The following is a 20351-nucleotide window of genomic DNA, read 5'->3' as shown; positions in this document are numbered from 1 at the left end:
TAAGGAGACTCTAAGGTGTCAATAACTTTATAATCGATATGAAAGAGATATAATATGAGAGAGACTGGCACAGGATTGACCAGCATGGTATACACTCTTCAGAGAAAGTACATTTGCTATATGAGTAAAGCATAATTGAATTAGCTCAGAGAAACACAAGTTAAACAAAGTTAAAGAATCCACCCCAAATGTTCATATAGACTATTTGTTTCTGACCCATGGCAGAACATTTTGAGCTCATATTGGTCTGACAAGCCACAGTTGGACACTGTAACTTGACTAATAGAGAGATGCCATTTTGATCCTCTTTGAGAATGAGGATAACACCTAATGTCACACATGTCTATTACTTTTTTTGATACTTATTTTTAATTGCTTAAAATTAAATTTTTTTGTAGTAACAGCGAGACATAGAATATATGGGATCAATACTATCCAAATTATAGAATCCCAACATTTAATTATAGTGAAATCCCAAATAAAATCTTAAAGGAGATTTTTCATTGAACTGGAAATTTAAAAAAATTATGTGGTAAACTGATTTGACACTAATGTCAATTATATGGATAAAGTAATTGGATTTATTAATGGCCATTGACACTAGGCAGGAATGTTAGATTTATTATTTTTAGCATAATTATAACCACTGGCTATTTTTATAGTAATACAAATGTTTTAACCCATATATTAAATCATATAACAATCCAGGTTTCCTTAAATCTTAAAAAGTACATTAAAAGAGAGCAGAAAACAATAAATGTTTGTCTAAATTATGGTGGAAGATAATAACTGCTTCAGTGCAATAGAGAGTTCTGTTACAACTAGTTCAGATGACAGTATTGGAAAATATTAGATGTTAAAAGCAAAAAAAAAAAGTAAAACATTTAAAATGTTATATGAGGAATGATTAAAAACAGGAAAAAGAAAATTTCAGTTGCCCCAGTGGTCAAAGGGCAATTTATAAAAGAGAGAACATGTTACATGAGAGAACATATACCAACTGCTGGACAGTAGGAACAGAGTGGGTAAATAAATAAATCCATATTGAGGTTTTTCAGAAAATTAACATTGGAAGGACTAGATGCAAGGATCCTCAAACTTTTTAAATAGGGAGCCAGTTCACTGTCCCTCAGACTATTGGAAGGCCAGACTATAGTAAAAACAAAAACTTTGTTTTGTGGGCCTTTAAATAAATAAACTGGGTGAGGAGGATAAACATCCTCAGCTGTCGCATCTGGCTTGCAGGCCGCAGTTTGAGAACCCCTGGACTAGAGAATAAGAAATTTAAGATTGAAGGGATAGAGCAGTGTATCTTTATATATATATATATGTGTGTGTGTGTGTGTGTGTGTGTGTGTGTGTGTCCTTCCTTGATCCAGTGATGTGTCCTGGAGTCATCTCAAACCTGTTTGCAAAAGCTGATTGTTAAATTTTCAATGTTGAGCACTCACAGTTTGGAAATCAACCAACATTACAGATTATGACTTGATTTATTGTTTTGTTGATCTCATAAACTTGCGTCTGTCTTAGCAGATTTACCTGCACACCCCTACCTAGCCCTATAATTTCTTGGTCATATTGAGGAAGAAACTTTATTTGCTTAATGAAAGTTGTCAGCTGTCTAGATACTTATAAAGTGGCCAGGGACACTAAAAAGTTAAGTGACTAAGTTTTGAAACTTTCTGACTCTCTTTGTGAGAGTTTTTTTTCTTTTTTCTGACTCTCACTGTCCACTGTGTCACACTACTTTACTCTATAAATGCATGAATACATTAAAAATATGAATATATCTCTATAATATATAGTTCATTAGACACACACTAGAACATTTTTAGAGGAGGATAGGTATAGGGACCATTGACTTCGTTGGTATGACAAATTCCCTGTAGGAAGAGTCCCTCTACCAATGTTAAAGTGTTGCCTAAAACATAGAGTATGAGTAACTTCAGTTCATATAATAAATATTACAAAGGTAAGACTTGAACCCAAGACCTTCCTAGTTTCAAGACAAATTATTTTCAATATGCTATAGTCATACTGCTTTTCTTTAAAAAGTAGATTTACATGAATATATACATTCATATGTTTATATCTCTATTTTGTGTTACACAATCTCCTTTCAGTGTGTGTGTGAACTATGATGTATACAGATGCTTGTTAGAAATAAAATATGTTCATTTTCTGACAATCACCATTTTTTCCTTTTGTTTTAGGAACTCATAATCAAAACTGTGTTAAGTTCAGCAAGAGATGAACCTTCTGGTCCTGCAAGGTCAGTCAGATAGTTACTAATTAAGAATTGTTTGTGCATTTTGAGTTGACTAAACATAGTTTGAAATATTCCTTAAGTCATTCTTCATTATAAATTTAATTTATTGTGAATGCTTAATTCACTACTAATTTTTATGTCTATGTGAATAAAACCTGATTGAGTTAAGAGATTAATTGGTCATTTATTAAGTTTTGGAGTCTTAGAGCATTTTAAGTTCAAATTCTTTACTAGTTTTTAAAATATCATTGTCTTATTTTCTTGAATGACTTAAAGATTTTCATATATATTGAATCCATATAAATTTACACATGAATTGTGTTTTAACAAATAATACCTCCCAAACTTTTGCTTCTTAATGTTGCTTTGGTCCAAATTAAGTGAATTTCCCGGAGTTACACAATTATAAGGTGCCCAAAGTGCAATTTGAATTCTGTTCTTCTAGACTACAAATCAAAGAAGAAATCTATCCATTTTACCATCCTGCTTCTCAAAACATTGCTCAGTGTGGGGGGCTTAAGCTTCAGTGCAATAAAGAAGAGAAAGTTGTAAACTAAATTAAAGACTATTAGGTTAAAAAAAAGTATGTGTATATGAAGATTAGTTTATAGCATAGTTTATGGCATTTTCTTGGATTATTGACATAATATACCAAAAAAATCAGTTGAAATTTGAATCAGCAAATTAGCATCTGTGTACTATAAATCTTCCTTTATTTCCATTTTTCATGCTTCTCAATTTTAGACTATTAAAGACCTCATCCAACAATTAAAATTTATTATTAGCCGCTTTGTACTTTCTGAGGCACTCTTGCTCTCATTTCACTTAACAAGATTCAGGTAATTTGGACCAGCAAATTAAGCAAATCAAATTCCATACTGTCTTCAACTCTCAAGCCTCATGCTCCTTTGTCTTATTACACATTCTTTGTCATACTCCGGACTTGGATTGCCCAACCATCCACAATGGAGTTCTCAGAGAAAGTTAAGCAACTATGATCACTGGATACATTGTAAATTTGTGTTCTCTTATCTTCAGTTCAGGCAATTAGGTCATGGGTAGAACACCTAAAATCAGGAGGATCTGAGTTCGGATCCAACCTCAAAGACTTACTACTTGACTCTACTCACATAACCTCTGGTTGCTTCACTTTCTTCAACTTATAGCCATAAAAATTAAAGAAATTATCAGGCTCTCTTTTTTTATTTTCTTAACCTTATATTTTGGTTAAGATTATTTTGAGTATAGACAGTTTTCTTTCTTAAAACCAAGATACCTATTTGTAGTAAACTTAAAAAAAAAAAACTAACAATTTTTTTGAGTGGTTACTTTTATTACTCCATTGTTCTATGTCTACCTGCTTTATTTACAGAGTAATTTCTCAAGTTAATTTTATATTTGGATGGTTTTGTATTCATAATTTATAGTTTATAGTCTGCTTAATTTTTAAAAATGCATTTATTTAATGAAATTAATGACCAAAAAACGTGTTACTTAGAATATTTGTTCACCCAATTTCTGTTTCATGTAGAAATCATAAATCATTTTATATTATATAGAGGTTTTTTTGGTAGTTTTATTTAAAATCATGCCTAGTTTTATATTAATACCATTTGCTGTTTTTTTTTCCCCCAGATGTGTTGCTCTCTGTAGTTTAGGAATTTGGATCTGTGAAGAATTAGTTCATGAATCTCATCATCCTCAAATTAAGGAAGCTCTGAATGTAATTTGTGTTTCCTTAAAGGTGAGATGCTTTTCAAAGACATTCGATCAAACAACTGTATGAAATACAGATTTTTGTTGTTCTTTTTTAGGGCATGAGGGAAACTTGATTCCTTTCAAATACTGCAGTTTGGAATTAGAGAAATTACATTTTATAAAATCATCATTGTCATTTTCTCATTAAATTACATCTTCAGTACTAATATCTCCCTTAGTAGTACTCCCAACTCTTAGAAGTCAAGGAGTATCTTTTTGAGGGTCAGTTTCATCTTATTTTTCCTAATCTTCTGCTTTGTGTCCAAAGTATTTGTGAATGTTGACATAGTGTAATTATTTGAAATATAGGAAAAGTAGGAAAAGCTTGTTCTTTTTTCTCAAGGACACTTTCTTTGTTATGTATTTATTTTTCCTATATGTTGTTCCTTTCTTCTAATCTAAATTCCAAATTGACATGAATGACTTCCAATTAAAAGATCCTAAGTGTAACTTTTGTACTTCTGTTTGCCTCAGTGAAGCTTTAGGTCCATATGGTCATCAGGGCAAGTTTGATCACAAGTAGGAACATACTTCTGGAATTAATGCCAGTAAGAATAACAGTGACTATTTAAAAAAAAAAAATTTATTGACAATTCTGTTTTGACATGACCTAAATTTCTCATTGCTTCCCTCCTGCAACTGTTCCCAGAAGACTGTCCTTTATAAAGGGGGTAAAAAAAAAAAAGCACTCAGCAATAATAGCAAAAAATTCTGATATTATATGCAATATTCCATATCCAGAATGTCTTCCTCCTCTGCAAAGAAATGTCTGAGAAGAGGGCATATATTTTCCCATATCTTTTGGGGAGTCAAGCTTGGTCAATATTTTATTGCATTTCGATTTTGTTTTCTTTTTGCCATTCATTGTTCTATATTTTCCCCCAATTTTATTTACCTTATCTTGCATCAGTTCATTGTAATCGTGCTCCATTATATATATTATATTCATTGTTCCTTATGGCCCAACAATATTCTACTCATAATTAAGGATTAAATTAACAGTTTTAAAAAATAATTGAATTAAATCAATTCTTTTTTTTCCTGTTGTAGATAATAGGCTGTAAACATAATATAAAAGAATACATAATCCAACACTTGTTTATATTTTTCTTGGTAACACATTATGAATATTTTTGGTAGCATCAATCTTGTTAATGAAATTATTTCATAATTCCTAAGCATGTGCAACCTGTCATCAGTAGATGGCAGTCCAGAAACATTAAAAATAACATCCATATTTGTATTAAAAAATTCCTTATTCTTTTTAAAAATTTTTCAGTTTCCAAATAAAACTGTAGCCCATGTGGCTTGCAACATGCTTCATATGCTGATTCAATATGTACATAGGCTTCAGATTTATCAACCTGATTCGCCCTTGAAAATTATTCAAGTAAGTAATTTTTCATTTACTTTTTCTTCATGGTTTAGAAAATCTTGGGGTAATGAGACATTTTGGTTTGTTTTTCTTCAGTTGAATAATCTTGAATATAATTTAATCTTATTTACAAAAATGACAAAAGGCATTGAATCATTTGGAGTCAAAAATCTTAAATTTAAATCCTACTTTGGATACATACTATCTCTTGTCCATGGAAAATTTATGTAATATTTCTTAGCTAAGTTTTCCAGATTGCTCTACTGAATTTTTAAGTGGGTTATAATCTGTGTTAATTCTCGGATTTCCCATACTACTGAAGTCATAAATCCTTGGTATATTTACATTTACATAAATTCTTAGTGCATAGAAAATTGAAAAAGTCCTTTTTTTGTAGGTTTTCATTAAGCAATATATATAAGTTGAATAAAGATTTCTAATACATTAAAAAAGAACCTTTAGTGGGATAATTTTTATTTCTGAAATCAAAGGACCAATTGTGAAGTATCTATGTGAACATTCCTTCCACTTCAGGATCTTTACAACAAATAGAAGGTCTTCTAGACTTATTATTTTAAGTAGAGAAAAACTGAAGTGTTGGATTAGGAGGAAGCAGTGAAATTCTGCTCTTCTCTTTCCTTCCCCTCTTCCTCCCCTCCCCCAACATATATAGATCTAAGAAACAGCTGAAATCAAGTAGTGAGTTTTTGATAAAATAAAGGAAAAATCCATGTGGGTCTTTTTTCTAGGCCAGGATCACAAATTTGACTTACATACTAGAAACCAGGTCAGGAATTATAAAACATGGGTAGGAGGAATCTTCTTTCTACTCAGCCTTCTAAACAGAGTTGAAGTACTTTTTAATAGATGGATTTAAATCTTATCAGACTTAGAAGAGAGATACTCTCTGAACCTATTGTATCTTCTAGCTAGCTAACAAGACTTAGGCCTACCAACTATGTACTGGAGTCCCACTCCTGGGAGAAGAGTTATGTTGTCTAGACTTACACTAGAGTCTGGAACTTGGAAAGTTCAGGAAGGCTGTGATTAGACCACTGAAAGTTTGTAGTTTCTTAATCCAAATCACCCTGTCGTCATTGATCTTTTAGTACCTTGTCAATGTAGTGGCAAGAACTCTGATATGAAACCCTGATTGTAGAGCATGGTACACCAATTCCATGAGAAGAGCCCTATCACAGAATCTCAATGTGAGAATTAAAGTTGGATAAATAAATGAAAATGAGTAAAAAGTAAATAACCAGTGTGATGCACAAGATATAAATTCAGAAGGAAAGAATAAACACATATGAGTAAAATCTCAAATTAAAACAGGTTTGCCACAAAATAAATTAGAATTCCTAAAAGAAATGAATCGAAGCTTTAAAATTTATATCATTTATTAAATGATTGCAGTAGAGGAAAGAAATGGAGTAGAAATAAGAACGTGAGGTAAAAGTATTGGAGTGAGCATTAACAATTTAATGAAAGTTCAACTGTTATTTCTATCATTTTATTCCTGGCTGCACTACTTTGGAAATTCTAGGAAGCTTCATCAGCTTGCAATATCCCATAAGCCTTGTTATTCTACCTCATCACCACATACTCCAAAATCTCCATTTAAAAGGAGCTTAGAATTTTATCTCATTTCTCATATGAGATAACTGCATATTTTGTCACTTTTGAGTTTTCATGCCCCCAATTGTCTCCCTCCATCCTTTCAGCTTCCTTTTATGTGTTTGTCTTTCCCAAGTAGATGTGATATTTGTATCATGAGCATTTAGTATATATTAGGTAATTAATAAATATTATCAATAAATAGTACAAAGCCTTAAACTCCTTAAAAATTAGAATGGATCAAACAGAAGTCATTAACATGGGACCAGAAGAAAGACTAAAGCAAAGTCAAAAGATTGAAAAGAAAAAAGGAAAGACAAATTGATAAAGGAGAGTTAATTTAAATTTCATTAAAGTGAAAGCCGTGATTAAAGGACCATCCTCGCTATCATATTTCAAGAAATCATGAAAGAAAAGTGCTCAGACATGTTAGAACAAGATGTCAAAAGGAAAATAGAATTCACTGCTTACTTCTTAAAGAAATCTTGGTGAAGAAAATTTTAACCCAAATCTAAATTTGTGAAGGGAGTTTCCTCAGCTGGAGTTCCCTGCACTAAGGAAGGACTTCAGGCCCAAAATAAAATAGATTCCTATAGACTGCATAATATACTGATTTAGAAGACCTCAAATTAACATTATTCATGATGTATTTTGTTTCCATTTTTTTAAATACTTGCCAGTTTTCGGTCATCCCACATGATGGTTTTCAGGCTCTCCTTCATGTACCAGCTCTCTTAGTATCAGGTCACTTAGTACAGCCCCAACTCCAATCCCTGTTCCTGTAGTAGAAATAATAAGACATTTTATACACAACTAACCCCTCGTTGACATTTTTAAGTGTTAATAAATACCTATTAAGCATTCAGAATATCTTCTTTCTCTGTGATTTATTTATTTACACTCTTAAATTTTTTTTAACCTAGTCAAAATTAAATAAATAGTCATTCTGTTAAGGGAAGACCTTCTCAGTAATAATTACTTTTTATATTCTCTCTGAGCCATTAGAATGAGCAAAAAAAGTCACCCTCTGCTTCCTGTGTTACCTATCCTTAATCACTGGATGGGCATTGTTAATGAGAAACATGTGAAATGCAAAGGTCACGGAATTTTAAGGTACTAGAGCAAAATCTTTTAGGATAGGAATAGAATTTTAGAAAAATTAAATTTGATATATTTCTGGTACATAATACTTTTACATAATTGGCCATGAATTAGATTAAAACTTTACAAAAAAGCAGAAATATTAAATACAATCTTTACTGAACAAAGTACAGTAAAAATGAAATCTTAAGGAATCATTGTAAAGAGGATGAAAACTGAATTGATGACTTATTTAATCCCAAAGAATTAGTTTGTCAAAGAATATGGCTTAGAAATGATAGGTAATTTCATTAAGGATAATCAGTAAGAAACCTTATACCAAAAATGTTGGGATAAAAGAAATTTTATACAAGTAAAGTTTTCTTGCACAAAAGAAAGTAACCAATCAACAAATTAGGCATGAACTTAAAAAACAAAAACAAAAACACAGGGGGCACCTAGATGACATATGGATAGAGTACCAGCCTTGAAGTCAGGAGGATCCGAGTTCAGATCTGGTCTCAGACACTTCATGCTTCCTTGCCATGTGACCCAGGGCAAGTCACTTAACTCCAATTGTCTAAGCAAAACAAACAACAACAACAACAACAACAAAAAAAACATAGATTAACAACAAATTAAAAATAAAACCCCAAAATAGTAATCTTGAAAACCAAAAAAAGATTAATAAAAATAAAAAATTTTAAAAATCATTTCAACTAATTGATAAAAGTAGGAGGTATTTTTAGTACATTAGCTATTTTGATTTTTTAAAAAGAAGAATAATCACTTTATGAAAAGTGACAAAGAATTCATTACAAGTGAAGAAGATATTAGAAACAGTTTTGTTCAACTATATGGCAATATAACAAATACTTTAAATGAAATAGATAAATATTTACAAAAACATAAAATGTTCAAATTAGCATTCAGAAAGAAAATTTAAACAACCCAATTTCAGAAAAGTAAACTGAATCGGCCATAAGTGAATTTATATTTGGGGAGAGAAGGGAGATGGATACTTGCAAGCAGATGGATTTACAAAGTGAGTTCTATCAGATATTCAAAGAAACAATTCTATTATTACACAAAATGTTTGCAAAAATGGAAAAAAGGATCAGGTAGCATCCTAAAAAATTTCTTATATAATGAGAATATGGTCTTGATATCTAAGCCAGTGATATCAAAATAGAAATTTTTTTTTTTACATTTTTAAGTACATTTCTAAAAAACCTACAAAACAGAATTCTAAAGGAATATGATTCCTGGTGAATAATGATGCAAAAATTTAAGTAATATATTAGCAAAGAGACTATAGCAACACATCAACAACACTATACATTATCGATTGGATTTTTACTAGGAATCTAGGGTTGGTTCAATATTAATAAAAATATAAACCTTACTCTCCATATTAATGAAAAAAATAAAATTATATGATTCTATCAGTAGCTGCAGAAAAAGTTTCTAACACAACTCAACACCATGTCTGATTTAGAAAAGCAAAACACTAGAATTAAATGGGCCTTTCTTTAACCTGATGTCTAAAACTAAGAGCTTGCATTATCACTGAAATGTATATAAACTAATATTTTTCAAAAAGGTCACTTAATGAAAGCAAGGCTGTCCATTCCTCTTCAGTAATGCTAGAAATACCTGCTTCCCAATAAGACAAAGAAAAAATTGATAAAATAAGCAGAGCAAAGATGCAACAAAATTATCCTTTTTTTTTTTTTTTTTTGCAAATGATATATTTTACTTAAGGAAATATAAAAATTAATTGAAGCAATAACTTGGATATGACCACTGGGAAAATTTGCTTTGCATAGACAATAGAAAAGTTTTATTTTGCTTTTGTCCAAGAACATTAGCAAATTGTTTCATTTCTTGATGATACATGTGTATTTTTTTTCCAAAAAATGTTTAGTGTCTTCTGCTGTTTCAGGTATCATGAGAAATGATTCATCAAAGTTGTCACCTCCAACACAGATTTCATCTCTTTGTAAACTTTTGTGTAGCTCAGGTTTACCTTTGTTTTCCTTAAGGCCATTTTTGCTTCCTTGTAGAATTTTTCTGGAACTGTGATATCAGTGTTCAAGTGATACCTATACTTTTCATTGCTATGGAAATTTTGACACATCTTTTTCATGTTTTTGTCAGTTCTCCTTTGTCCAGTTTCATTTCCTGTGCTTTCAAAATGATCTTGCATAATTGATTAAACTTGTTTTCTTTATATTCTACTTTGCTTTTTAGTGAAGTGATATTGTTTGTAATTTTTCACTAATTTTCATAAAATTTTACAAACCCTGCTTATATTCTAAACTGGTGGTGCCCTTGGATTCCATATCTTTCTGTTTTTCAAGATCAAGTGTTTGCTTACTGAGGAGTTTGTATCCTCATTTGTTTTTTGATTTATATGTTAAACTTCCTTTGAAATAGTTTTTGTCTATTAATGTCTGCTTTATCTCATTTCTAATTTTTCAGTATTAAAGGCTTATTTTAATGGATTAGATTGCAGTTGCCTTAGTTGCATTCCATCTCAATTTAATTCTCATTTTGTGCTTTGCTTTAAGAAGTCAGTGGTCTGACAGATCAGTAGTCTACACAGAAAAGCAACAGAGAAATTATTTTCACATAAATAGCCATTTGTTTCTTGTCAGAAGAATTAAATAATTTTTTTCATGATTTTTTGATTGCTTATCTTGTCTGGCAACTCTTCTTTAAACTCTTTTTTTTTTTTTTTTTGCTGAGGCAATTGGGGTTAAGTGACTTGCCCAGGGTCCCACAGCTAGGAAGTATTAAGTGTTGAGGCCAGATTTGAACTCAGGTCCTCCTGACTTCAGGGCTGGTGCTCTATCCACCTGTGCCATCTAGCTGCCCCATCATGATACATTTTTAGACATATTTTTCATTGTCCTCCCCTAAGCTCAGCTTCACATTCAAGCCAAGTATCAAACTATATATTAATTTGATTCCAAGAGTTTTATTAAATTTTCACAGAACTTCTAGACACTTCATCCACTATGACAGATGCTAGCTGCACAAATCTTATGTTTGTTGTCTTATTGCATATACTTATTATGAAAAATAGCAGAGAAAGTGATCAAGTGTCCCTGGAATTGATTTATCATATAAATATATATATATGTATATGGAAAGAGAGAGAGAGAGAGAGTTTACTATCTTCTTTAAGTTTATTTTAGGCTAAGAATTCAGTTCCCTCAGTTCATCCATATATTTAATGGTTACAAGCCTCCCTCTCCTCCCCTCCCCCACCATTTTAGTTAGCCTCTTGAAATTCTTATAAATTTGTTTATCTGTAATTTTCTCTTCTCTAAAATATAATGTTCTCTGTGAGCAGGTTTCTTGAAGGGCTTCTGAAGGCAGCCTTACTTTCAGTTCAGAGTAATAATCATTTCAAATGTAGCCAGGAGTTAAAAGTTCAGATCCTTTATTTTCTCCTTCAAAATAGCCCTGTTAGCTTTCTTAGAGGCCTATCTCTCTCCTTGTATCCGAGAGTTCTTTCCCCTAGTCCTTTGTCTCTTCCAGCTTCAGCCTCTAGCTCTCTCTGAATCCAAAGCCTCCAGCCAGCACAAAGGTGGAAAATGGAATGAATCTGACTCCGCCTCCCAAAGAGTGGGCTTGTGGGTTTCTGACTTGTGAATCTCCTGAAGTCTCTAGTGGAGGCTCCTAGCTTATATACACTCTCCAAAGGCTCCAAGCTTATATACACCAATGGGTGAACTCTTTTAAAGGTGTGAACTGTCTTAAAGGTGTGAACTCCAGTGTGTGAACTCTCCTACAGGTGTGAACTCTAAGAGTGTAAATTAAATACATAAGCATTGTCTCTATCAATTCCAGTGACTTAACACCTTGTTTCAAGTTCTGACCCATAACATTTATCTATCGTTCATTTTTTTTTTAATAGTAGCTTTTTATTTTCAAAATACATAGGAGAATTTTCAACATTCACCTTGAAAAACTTTGTGTTCCAAATGTTTTCCCTTCCCTCCCTCTACCTCCCTCTCCTAGATAGCAAATAATCTAATATATGTTAAACATGTGTAATTCTTCTATACATATTTCCACATTTATCATGCTGCACAAGAAAAATCAGATCAAAAAGGAAAAAAATTAGAAAGGAAAAAAAGCAAACAACAACAGCAAAAAGTGAAAATACTATATTGTGATCTACATTCAATCCCCACAGTCTTCTTTCTGATTGCAAATTGCTCTCCATCATGACTATTGGAATTGACCTGAATCACTCTTAAAGAAGGCTAAGTCCATCAGAATTTACCGTCACATAATTTCATCCTCTCTTTGTGTTGATGTGGGCAACATTCTTTTCTTTATCTGTTCTCAGGAATCATGACTAATTATTTAAATTGCTTTTTAATAATTATTGAATATTAAGTATGTACATGGAAATTATAAATGTAAACTTTACACAGATAATTGTAATTATTTTTTTGAATATTCTGACTTCATAATTGCTATGTAAGTTGACCATTTACATATTTATGGAGAGTGAGGTTCTTCTCCCAAATTGCTTTTTAAAATTTAAAATTTCAGAACTTTCTCGCTCAAAAAGGTGGTTATTATTATATTTTGGGCTAAGTGTCCTCCATAATACATCATAATGGTGTCCATTTGAGATTTGAATAACATTTATACACATAAGAGATGGACCATTTTAAAATGTGGCCTATATGCATATTATTCTGCACAGTAATATAAATTTTTTATCTTTGAATCTAGATTTTGTTTTCCAGTTGCATACAATCAGTTTTTCCCTTTTACCAAGTACAATCAGACTATGCAGAGAAGAAACCAAGAATTATTGTTTCCACCAATTTAGATGAGGAACTAAAGTACAAAATACTGAAATAATTCATTAATGGTTACCTAATTATAGAACTGGAAATAGGCCTTTTAAAAATTGTCAATAATAAAAAAGTATGCTTTGTGAATTCATAAATGTACTGCGTTCTTTCAGATATGTCAGTTGTATTAAAACAGTAAATATCCAAATATTTTGAATTCACTTCTAAAACTCAAACCTGATACAGGAAATTAAACTTAGGTGAATATATGTCTCATAGGAATAAGAAATTTAAATGATGTGGGGTAATATATGTATAACAGAAACAAAAAAGTTGAATGTATAGGATAGCTATTTGTTATTGAGGGGACAATGGTTTTGAAGCATTTCATTCTTCATTTTTGTTTTTTAAAATTGCTGTCATTTTTCTGGTATTTCAGCTTAATATTGGGGAAATAAAATTAATTTTACATATTGCATTAGGTGGCACAATAGATAAAGTGGTGGACAGTTACTAGCTCTGTGAATATGGACAGTTCAATTAATCCTGTCTGCCTCGGGTTCCTCATCTATAAAAGTACTGAGAAGAAAATGTTTAAACCACTCCAGTATCTTTGCCAAGAAAATCCCAATAGGGTCATGAAAAATCAGAAATGACTGAAAAACGATTGAACAAAAAAAATTAAATCATAACTTGATATTTTAGATGATGTTTATGCTTAGTTTAATTTTGCTTGTGCATGTTCTATTTGTGTGCAACTGCAAAAATAGATTATATGCTATTGTATTTAACATATACTTTAACATATTTAACATGTACCTGCCATCTAGGAGAGGAGGTAGAGGGAAGGAGGGAAAAAGTTGGAACAAAAGTTTTTGCAAGGGTCAGTGTTGAAAAATTACTGATGCATATGTTTTACCAATAAAAAGCTATAATAAAAAATAATAAAAATAAAATTTTTGAAAAAAATAAAATACTTTCAGAAAAAATAGATATATAGATTATATGCTTGAAATTTGGAGGTGCTTATAGAGATTGTTCTTTTAAAAAAGTTTAAATGTATTAAAATGTTTAGAAATGATTATATGCTAGTATAATCATAATATACATTATTCACAAATTTAGAATAATTATAACATTTGAAAATTAGAATTTAAAGGATTTTCATTAGTCATTAGATTTTAAAAAAAAAATAACTTTTTTTCTTTGCCTATAGATACTGATAGCCACTGTTACTCATCTTTTACCAAGTACAGAAGCTTCATCTTATGAAATTGACAAGCGGGTAATTGAATACAACTAATATTTTATGTTATAAATTGAAGTTATAAGAATTTATTTTTACAAATACTTTGGATATCTGTAGATATGAGCTCTTATAAATCTGTAATGTATCATGCCTTGCAGATATGTTAGTACTTACATTATTTTATAATATATCAATATAATTCAGTTTCTCTTTAATAATTAAATTGATTTCATGTCAAAGTTTTTTTTATCCATATCTGTTTTATAAAGTGTTCAAATTATAAAGCATTGTTTAGAAATTTGTTGTACTTTCTTCAAAATTTTGACTTCGGAAATTGGGTATGTTAGTTTGACATTTTAATTACACGTTTCTGATTATAAATATCAACATGTCAGATACACATTCAGTTTGAGTTATAACTCTGAAGACCAAAAACCTACTCCCTACTTAATTTCCAAGATTATAAAGCTAGTTATGATATTTTTAATATAGTTTGCCATATGAAGATTATTTCACATTCCAAATTTGGTGGGGAATAACATTTCTTAGTTCAGTTGTTTAAAACTTAAAAGGATCAGTATTTTAAAATGCTACTTAAAGCTTCTTTGGTGAAAATAAGTTGCATTTGAAAAAATGCTGGAGCAAGTTTTGTTTTTTTCTTTTTCCTCCTAAGAGATTTGTGAATCACCATGGTAAAGACAAGAAGTTAAAGTACATAAACAAAATATTTCAGATAAATTACTTTGGTAGGCTTCGTAAAGCATCCCATTCTTTATCAACGTATCTTTTGATTCTCATTCTATATTACTCCCTTTCCAAAGTCTGACATCTAGCCAAACTGTACTTCTTTATTATTTATACATGGTACTTCTGTGTCCCACCTCCATGACGGTGCACGTGAGCATTCTACATGCTTTCAAACACTCCCTCTTCATTTCCATTTTTTAGAATGTCTGGCTTCCTTTGTGACACAGTTCAAGTGCTTCCTTTAAACAAAGTTTTCTTTAATTCCTCTCTAGTAGTACTTATCCTATCCTCACCTTTTACTTAACTTTATATTTATTTTTATTTATTCTTCATGTATTTATTTTGTATACATACATTTACGTGCATATGTTTGTGTTATGTTTTTCTATATTGTATCTCCAGTGCACAGTACTTTCCTGGCACATAGTAGATGCTTAATAGATTTTTGTAGATTGATTAATGGTAATCCATTTTAATTACATTTTTACATATTGTAGACAGTTTAAAATTCTAATATGTTTTATTTCCTTTTTTTTATCCTGTTTAATGAATTTCATCTTCACTGGGCTTAGCTAAAATTTTAAAATTCAGTTCTTTCTATATATTCTTTGTAGTACTTGACTTATTTTTGCTGAAGATTGAAATTTTTACTAATGAAATTATAAACTAAATAACTGTGGATGGCAATATTAAATTTCAAGATCCTGTCATTTATGATATATTCAATGATTAAAATCTTCTGTTACAGTTGGTGGTATCATTACTTTTGTGTTTATTGGACTGGATCATGGCCTTGCCTTTAAAGACACTATTCCAGCCAGTTCATACAACAGGAGCTGAAAATGATAAAACAGAAAAGTCTGTCCTCAATTGCATTTATAAGGTATTTCTACTTGACTATTTCTTTGATATCCATAATATGTCACATTTAGACCTAGATATATAAAAATTTGATTTGCATTTGTTGAATGAGAATTTTTAAATTTATTTTTTGCTAAAATTTTGAGAATTTGGGTTTTTATTTGATACTAGAGGAATGAATTAGATGCTATCTATCTTGATGCTATTATCTTGAATCAGTCCTTTTTGCTTTGCTTGATAAATTTATTGATATAAGGAACTGAAAACTTTTTTAAGGAGGAGGACAAGGGAGAAAGTTGGTGTGTTGCATATATACGTAAGTTAGAGTTCCTTCAACTCTATTACTTATTACCTAGAGAACTTCTCTTTAGAAGTTTCCTTGTCTGTTTTTAGACCAGAGATTGGTTTAGATGATGTACAAAATTCCTTGTTACCAAATTATGTTACCCTCAATACTACCAAGTTTTATTTTCTTTTAAGCTTCTTTTAATACTTAAGTTGAAAAATAAAATATGGCTTATTAATTTCCGGGGCTTTCAGGTTCTTCATGGGTGTGTTTATGGAGCTCAATGTTTCAGCAATCCCAAGTACTTTCCCCTAAGCCTATCTGATTTGGCTTCAATTGATTATGATCCTTTCATGCATTTGGAGAGTCTGAAAGAGCCTGAACCTCTTCATTCCCCTGATTCAGAACGATCTTCAAAACTCCAACCAGTCACAGAAGGTAATGATGAATGATGATGTTCAGAATAAACTTGTGAGTTTTCCTCACTACACAATTTTAGGGGATGTAGTAATAGAATGAAACATTTTGGCCATATTAATCCAAATGTGGTTATAGGATGGATTTGTTGTTATTTTGAAATGTAATTTCAAAAAATGATAGTTAAAGTAAATGTGAAGATATATTTTTGTAGGTTGGTCATTATTGGATTGTTGGGGAGGGGGGGGTTTGGCCAAAATCTGTCATTTTACCAATATTGGATAATGTAGAAAGTCAATCCACTGCTAAATATCACCATCTCCTCTATAATTTATTCAGGATTTCCTAGAGGGACACAAAAAGGTTAAGCAATTTGCCTATAACCTTCATAATATTAAATACCTAAGGTAATTCCTTTTTTTTTTTTTTAAGCCAAGCCTTTATATAAACTTAATTGTTAAATAGTTACATATGTGGCAGATATCTTCCTTTAAAAATATTTAAGGGTTTGAAATAATATAAGTAGTTAATCTAAATTTTTAAAAGTTACATTTGATCATCTTCAAATCTAATAAATCAGCAAAGATTTATTGGTGTATGTAGAATGTTCAGGGAACTATGCTTGGCAACACAAGGGATACAAAAATAATGTTAATTCTTTCCAGAATCTTATAAATTTTTTTGGAGAAACAAACCCAATCTGAATATGTAGATATTCAAATAATAAGGATTTAAATAGCATTTTAAGAAAAAAGATCTGCCATGAAAGCAGTTCATAATGAATTAACACAGACCATAACTGCAATAGACAGCTTTGCAGTGATCTCTTAAATGAATTTTGCAAAATTAGAATTAACTATTGAGTGCCAAGGTTACTTAAAAGTAAGGGTAACTGTATGAGGGGAAATAGTTTTCTAGTGTATGAGGAAAGCCTCTGGTGTGAAGGGGTAGAACATTTAATTTTTGTTCAAAATAGTATAATGACCATTTCTGGAATTGAAATAATGTTTAAAATTGAATTTGTTTAATTATTTAATAAGACAATTATAGGATTTTATACAAAATATATTGTGTCAATATCAGATAGCTATAGTAAAGACAGAAGAGAAAACTGTTGAAATAGATGCATTTAATATTGATAATTAGTACCATGCTTCATCTCTACTAAACTGAGGCCTTTAGATTACCTTCAAGGTATTAAAGATTAGATAAATGCAGAATCTTTTTTTAATAACTCTGTACTAACAGTAGGTGATTTGCATTCTGTAGTAATTACATTCTAGGGTGGTTTTTAAAGGGTTTTTTTGTTGTGAGGTTTTTTTAATATAGTGAAAATGATTAATCATTTTGCCCTTGTCCTAGGCATGCTTCATCATCCTCAAGTGCTTTTTTGGCCAAAGAATTTTTAACATAGAGCTATTCCCAGTAAGCTCAGTATTGCATTGAATGAATTTGATTAGAGAACTATTGGCAGGAGTAGCTATAATTATTAAATTCATTGAAGAATGTAGCTGTGGTTGCTTTTTTTATTAAGTAGTAGTATTATTAGCTAAAAGTCATCATATTCAGGGACAGAATAAAAGAGGCTTCCAGAGATTATTCTTTTCTAATCATAGGTGTACCTGTATATATTATGCAAAACCACTATTTAAAACATCAACCACAATTAACTTCCTCTACATGTTCTATTTTAAAGAGCCACAGTTCTTTATGCCTTTCTGCTTTTTAAGCTATAATAATCTATAATTATGGATTCATAGCAAATGCTATGGGATTTGTTTAACAATCTCAAAAGACAACACTGAATAGACTTTATTAAGTGAATGCTTGTCATGCAAAATCTTTTTACTATTGATAATCTGCATTTTGGATTTTCTTATAAGGTAATTTCTTCTTGAATCTGCAAGTTAAAGTTGTTTCATTGGAAAAAGCATTGACTCTGAGTCAGAGAATCAGCATTCTCTAAGATCAGAGAATCCTGCCTATGACCTTAGAAAAGTTAATTATTTTCCCTAGATTTCCTTAGATTTCATTTTTCTTCATCTCTAAATGAGGAAATTAGATTATATAACCCCTAAGGTCTCTTCTAGCTCTAGATTTTTGATCTTTTACCCATTTCTAAGTGCCTTGAGTTTGTAAACTATATAACTTAAAAAAAAATTATGGCTTAAAAATCTACAGTTAAAATGACAAAATTATCCATATTTTACATTGTAATATATAATATGACAATGTATTATATAATTATATATTAAATTAATGATAAAATTAGCTATATATAAACCTGTGTGTGTATTTCACTTCTAGATATTTGGGTGCCTTCTTCAAATTTACCTAAATTTCACATTAATATGAGATGCTATTTTTGTTGGATAATATTTAAACTGTACTGTTAACCTGTCTAGGCAGGCAAATTGTTTAGAGGAAAATTCAGTCATAAAATATTTTAAAGGTTAATAACTTGGCTTGTTTTCTTCCTTTTATACTTTGTAGAGAAAAGACTAGTAGTATAGCATGGTTATTCATTTATTAAAAAGTTGGAATATTTTGTGCAAATAATGGAATAATTTGTTGAAGCAACCAACTCACTGATCTAACTAGAAAACTGCTTATCATATTTAGACAAAAAATAAATTTTAAGTCTTATATTTCATAGATTGCTACCAAACACAATTACTTAAATATATTGTGCTGCTCGGTATTCATTAGGGGATTAATAGTTATGATCATTTCCAGAAATAATAATCTCATTAGTAACAAAAGAATTTTTTTTTGTCCTTACTGAGCTTTCAGCGAGAAAATTTGAATTCGTTTTGCAAATTTTGCAGAAAATTGAGGTACCAAAAGTTTCAATGATTGTTTCTAGATTGCTGTGCAATCATGGACAAAGGTTAGGAATTTTTCACATTTCTCTTATTAGTTCTAATATATTATTTTTCCTTATTAAGAAGGAGAGCTTATATGTTCTACAAAACAGGTCTACTGCTCAAAATAATGACTCCCCTGCTGATGTATGTAGAAAAGAGAAATCCTTTTTTTTAATTTTTAATTTTTTTCAAATAGTTACTGTTTTTTGCAATTATTTTTTTGAAAACTGATTTGGATTGTGTCAGTAACCTTTAGAGTATGCACATCGGTCTTTTACTAGACAATTAATACAACAATTTTTCCCCAGTATAGATCTTTCCTTCTGATTCTACCTACTTTGATTTTTATTTTTTGTAAAAAAGTTTTAATTGTATGTAATTAGAATTGTTTATTCAATAATTCAATCTAATAAGCATTTATTAAATGCCTACTATGTGCAAGGTACTGTGCTAAAGTATGAGGTATAAAAAAAGAGGCAGAAGATAGCAAATATTAATATAAGGCAAGCTATGTACAAGATAAATAGGAAGTGATAGAGGAAAGGCATTAGAATTAGGAGGAAGTTGGAAAAGGATTTCTATGTAAGATGGGATTTTAGTTTTTAAGTAAAAATTAAAGGAAGCTAGGAAAATTACTAGATAAAGTTGAAGAAGGAGAATATTTCCAGAGATAGGGGGCAGCCAGTGAAAATGCCTTGTATCAGGAATAGACATATAGTATCTTTTTTGTGGAACTACAAAGGAATCATTGTCTTTTAAAATTTCTGCTATAATCATCTTTGATTAACAGTTTTTACCTTACACATAATTTTGAAAGATAGAACTACAATTCTTTAATTTTACTATACCATGGCTTTTTATACTTAAATTGTTATTGATTTGAAATTTACTATGATAAGATGTTCATTCTTGCACATGTTTATAGGTCTTACTTAATATACTTTACTGATCTAATTTCCTTATCTATTTCTAGATTACTTTTTATAATTGTTGCTGTTTATA

The 20351-nt window shown here is 30.4% G+C and overlaps 1 protein-coding gene across 3 annotated transcripts in view; it reads left to right on the top strand.

Moving 5' to 3' along the window:
* RALGAPA1 (Ral GTPase activating protein catalytic subunit alpha 1) overlaps positions 1-20351 on the top strand; it is a 307831-nt gene that overhangs the window by 190312 nt on the left and 97168 nt on the right. For all 3 annotated transcript variants that reach the window (XM_051977982.1, XM_051977984.1, XM_051977983.1), the window contains 6 exons: positions 2214-2272; positions 3905-4013; positions 5307-5417; positions 14139-14207; positions 15667-15801; positions 16320-16503. In XM_051977982.1, the coding sequence (XP_051833942.1) occupies positions 2214-2272; positions 3905-4013; positions 5307-5417; positions 14139-14207; positions 15667-15801; positions 16320-16503 (667 nt within the window). The remainder of the gene's footprint in view (positions 1-2213; positions 2273-3904; positions 4014-5306; positions 5418-14138; positions 14208-15666; positions 15802-16319; positions 16504-20351) is intronic.

Source organism: Antechinus flavipes, chromosome 2 (genome assembly GCF_016432865.1).
Source record: "Antechinus flavipes isolate AdamAnt ecotype Samford, QLD, Australia chromosome 2, AdamAnt_v2, whole genome shotgun sequence".
Taxonomy (NCBI): Eukaryota; Metazoa; Chordata; class Mammalia; order Dasyuromorphia; family Dasyuridae; genus Antechinus; species Antechinus flavipes.
The sequence above is the reverse complement of the archived record's forward strand: the minus strand, read 5'-3'. Positions and strand labels throughout refer to the sequence as shown.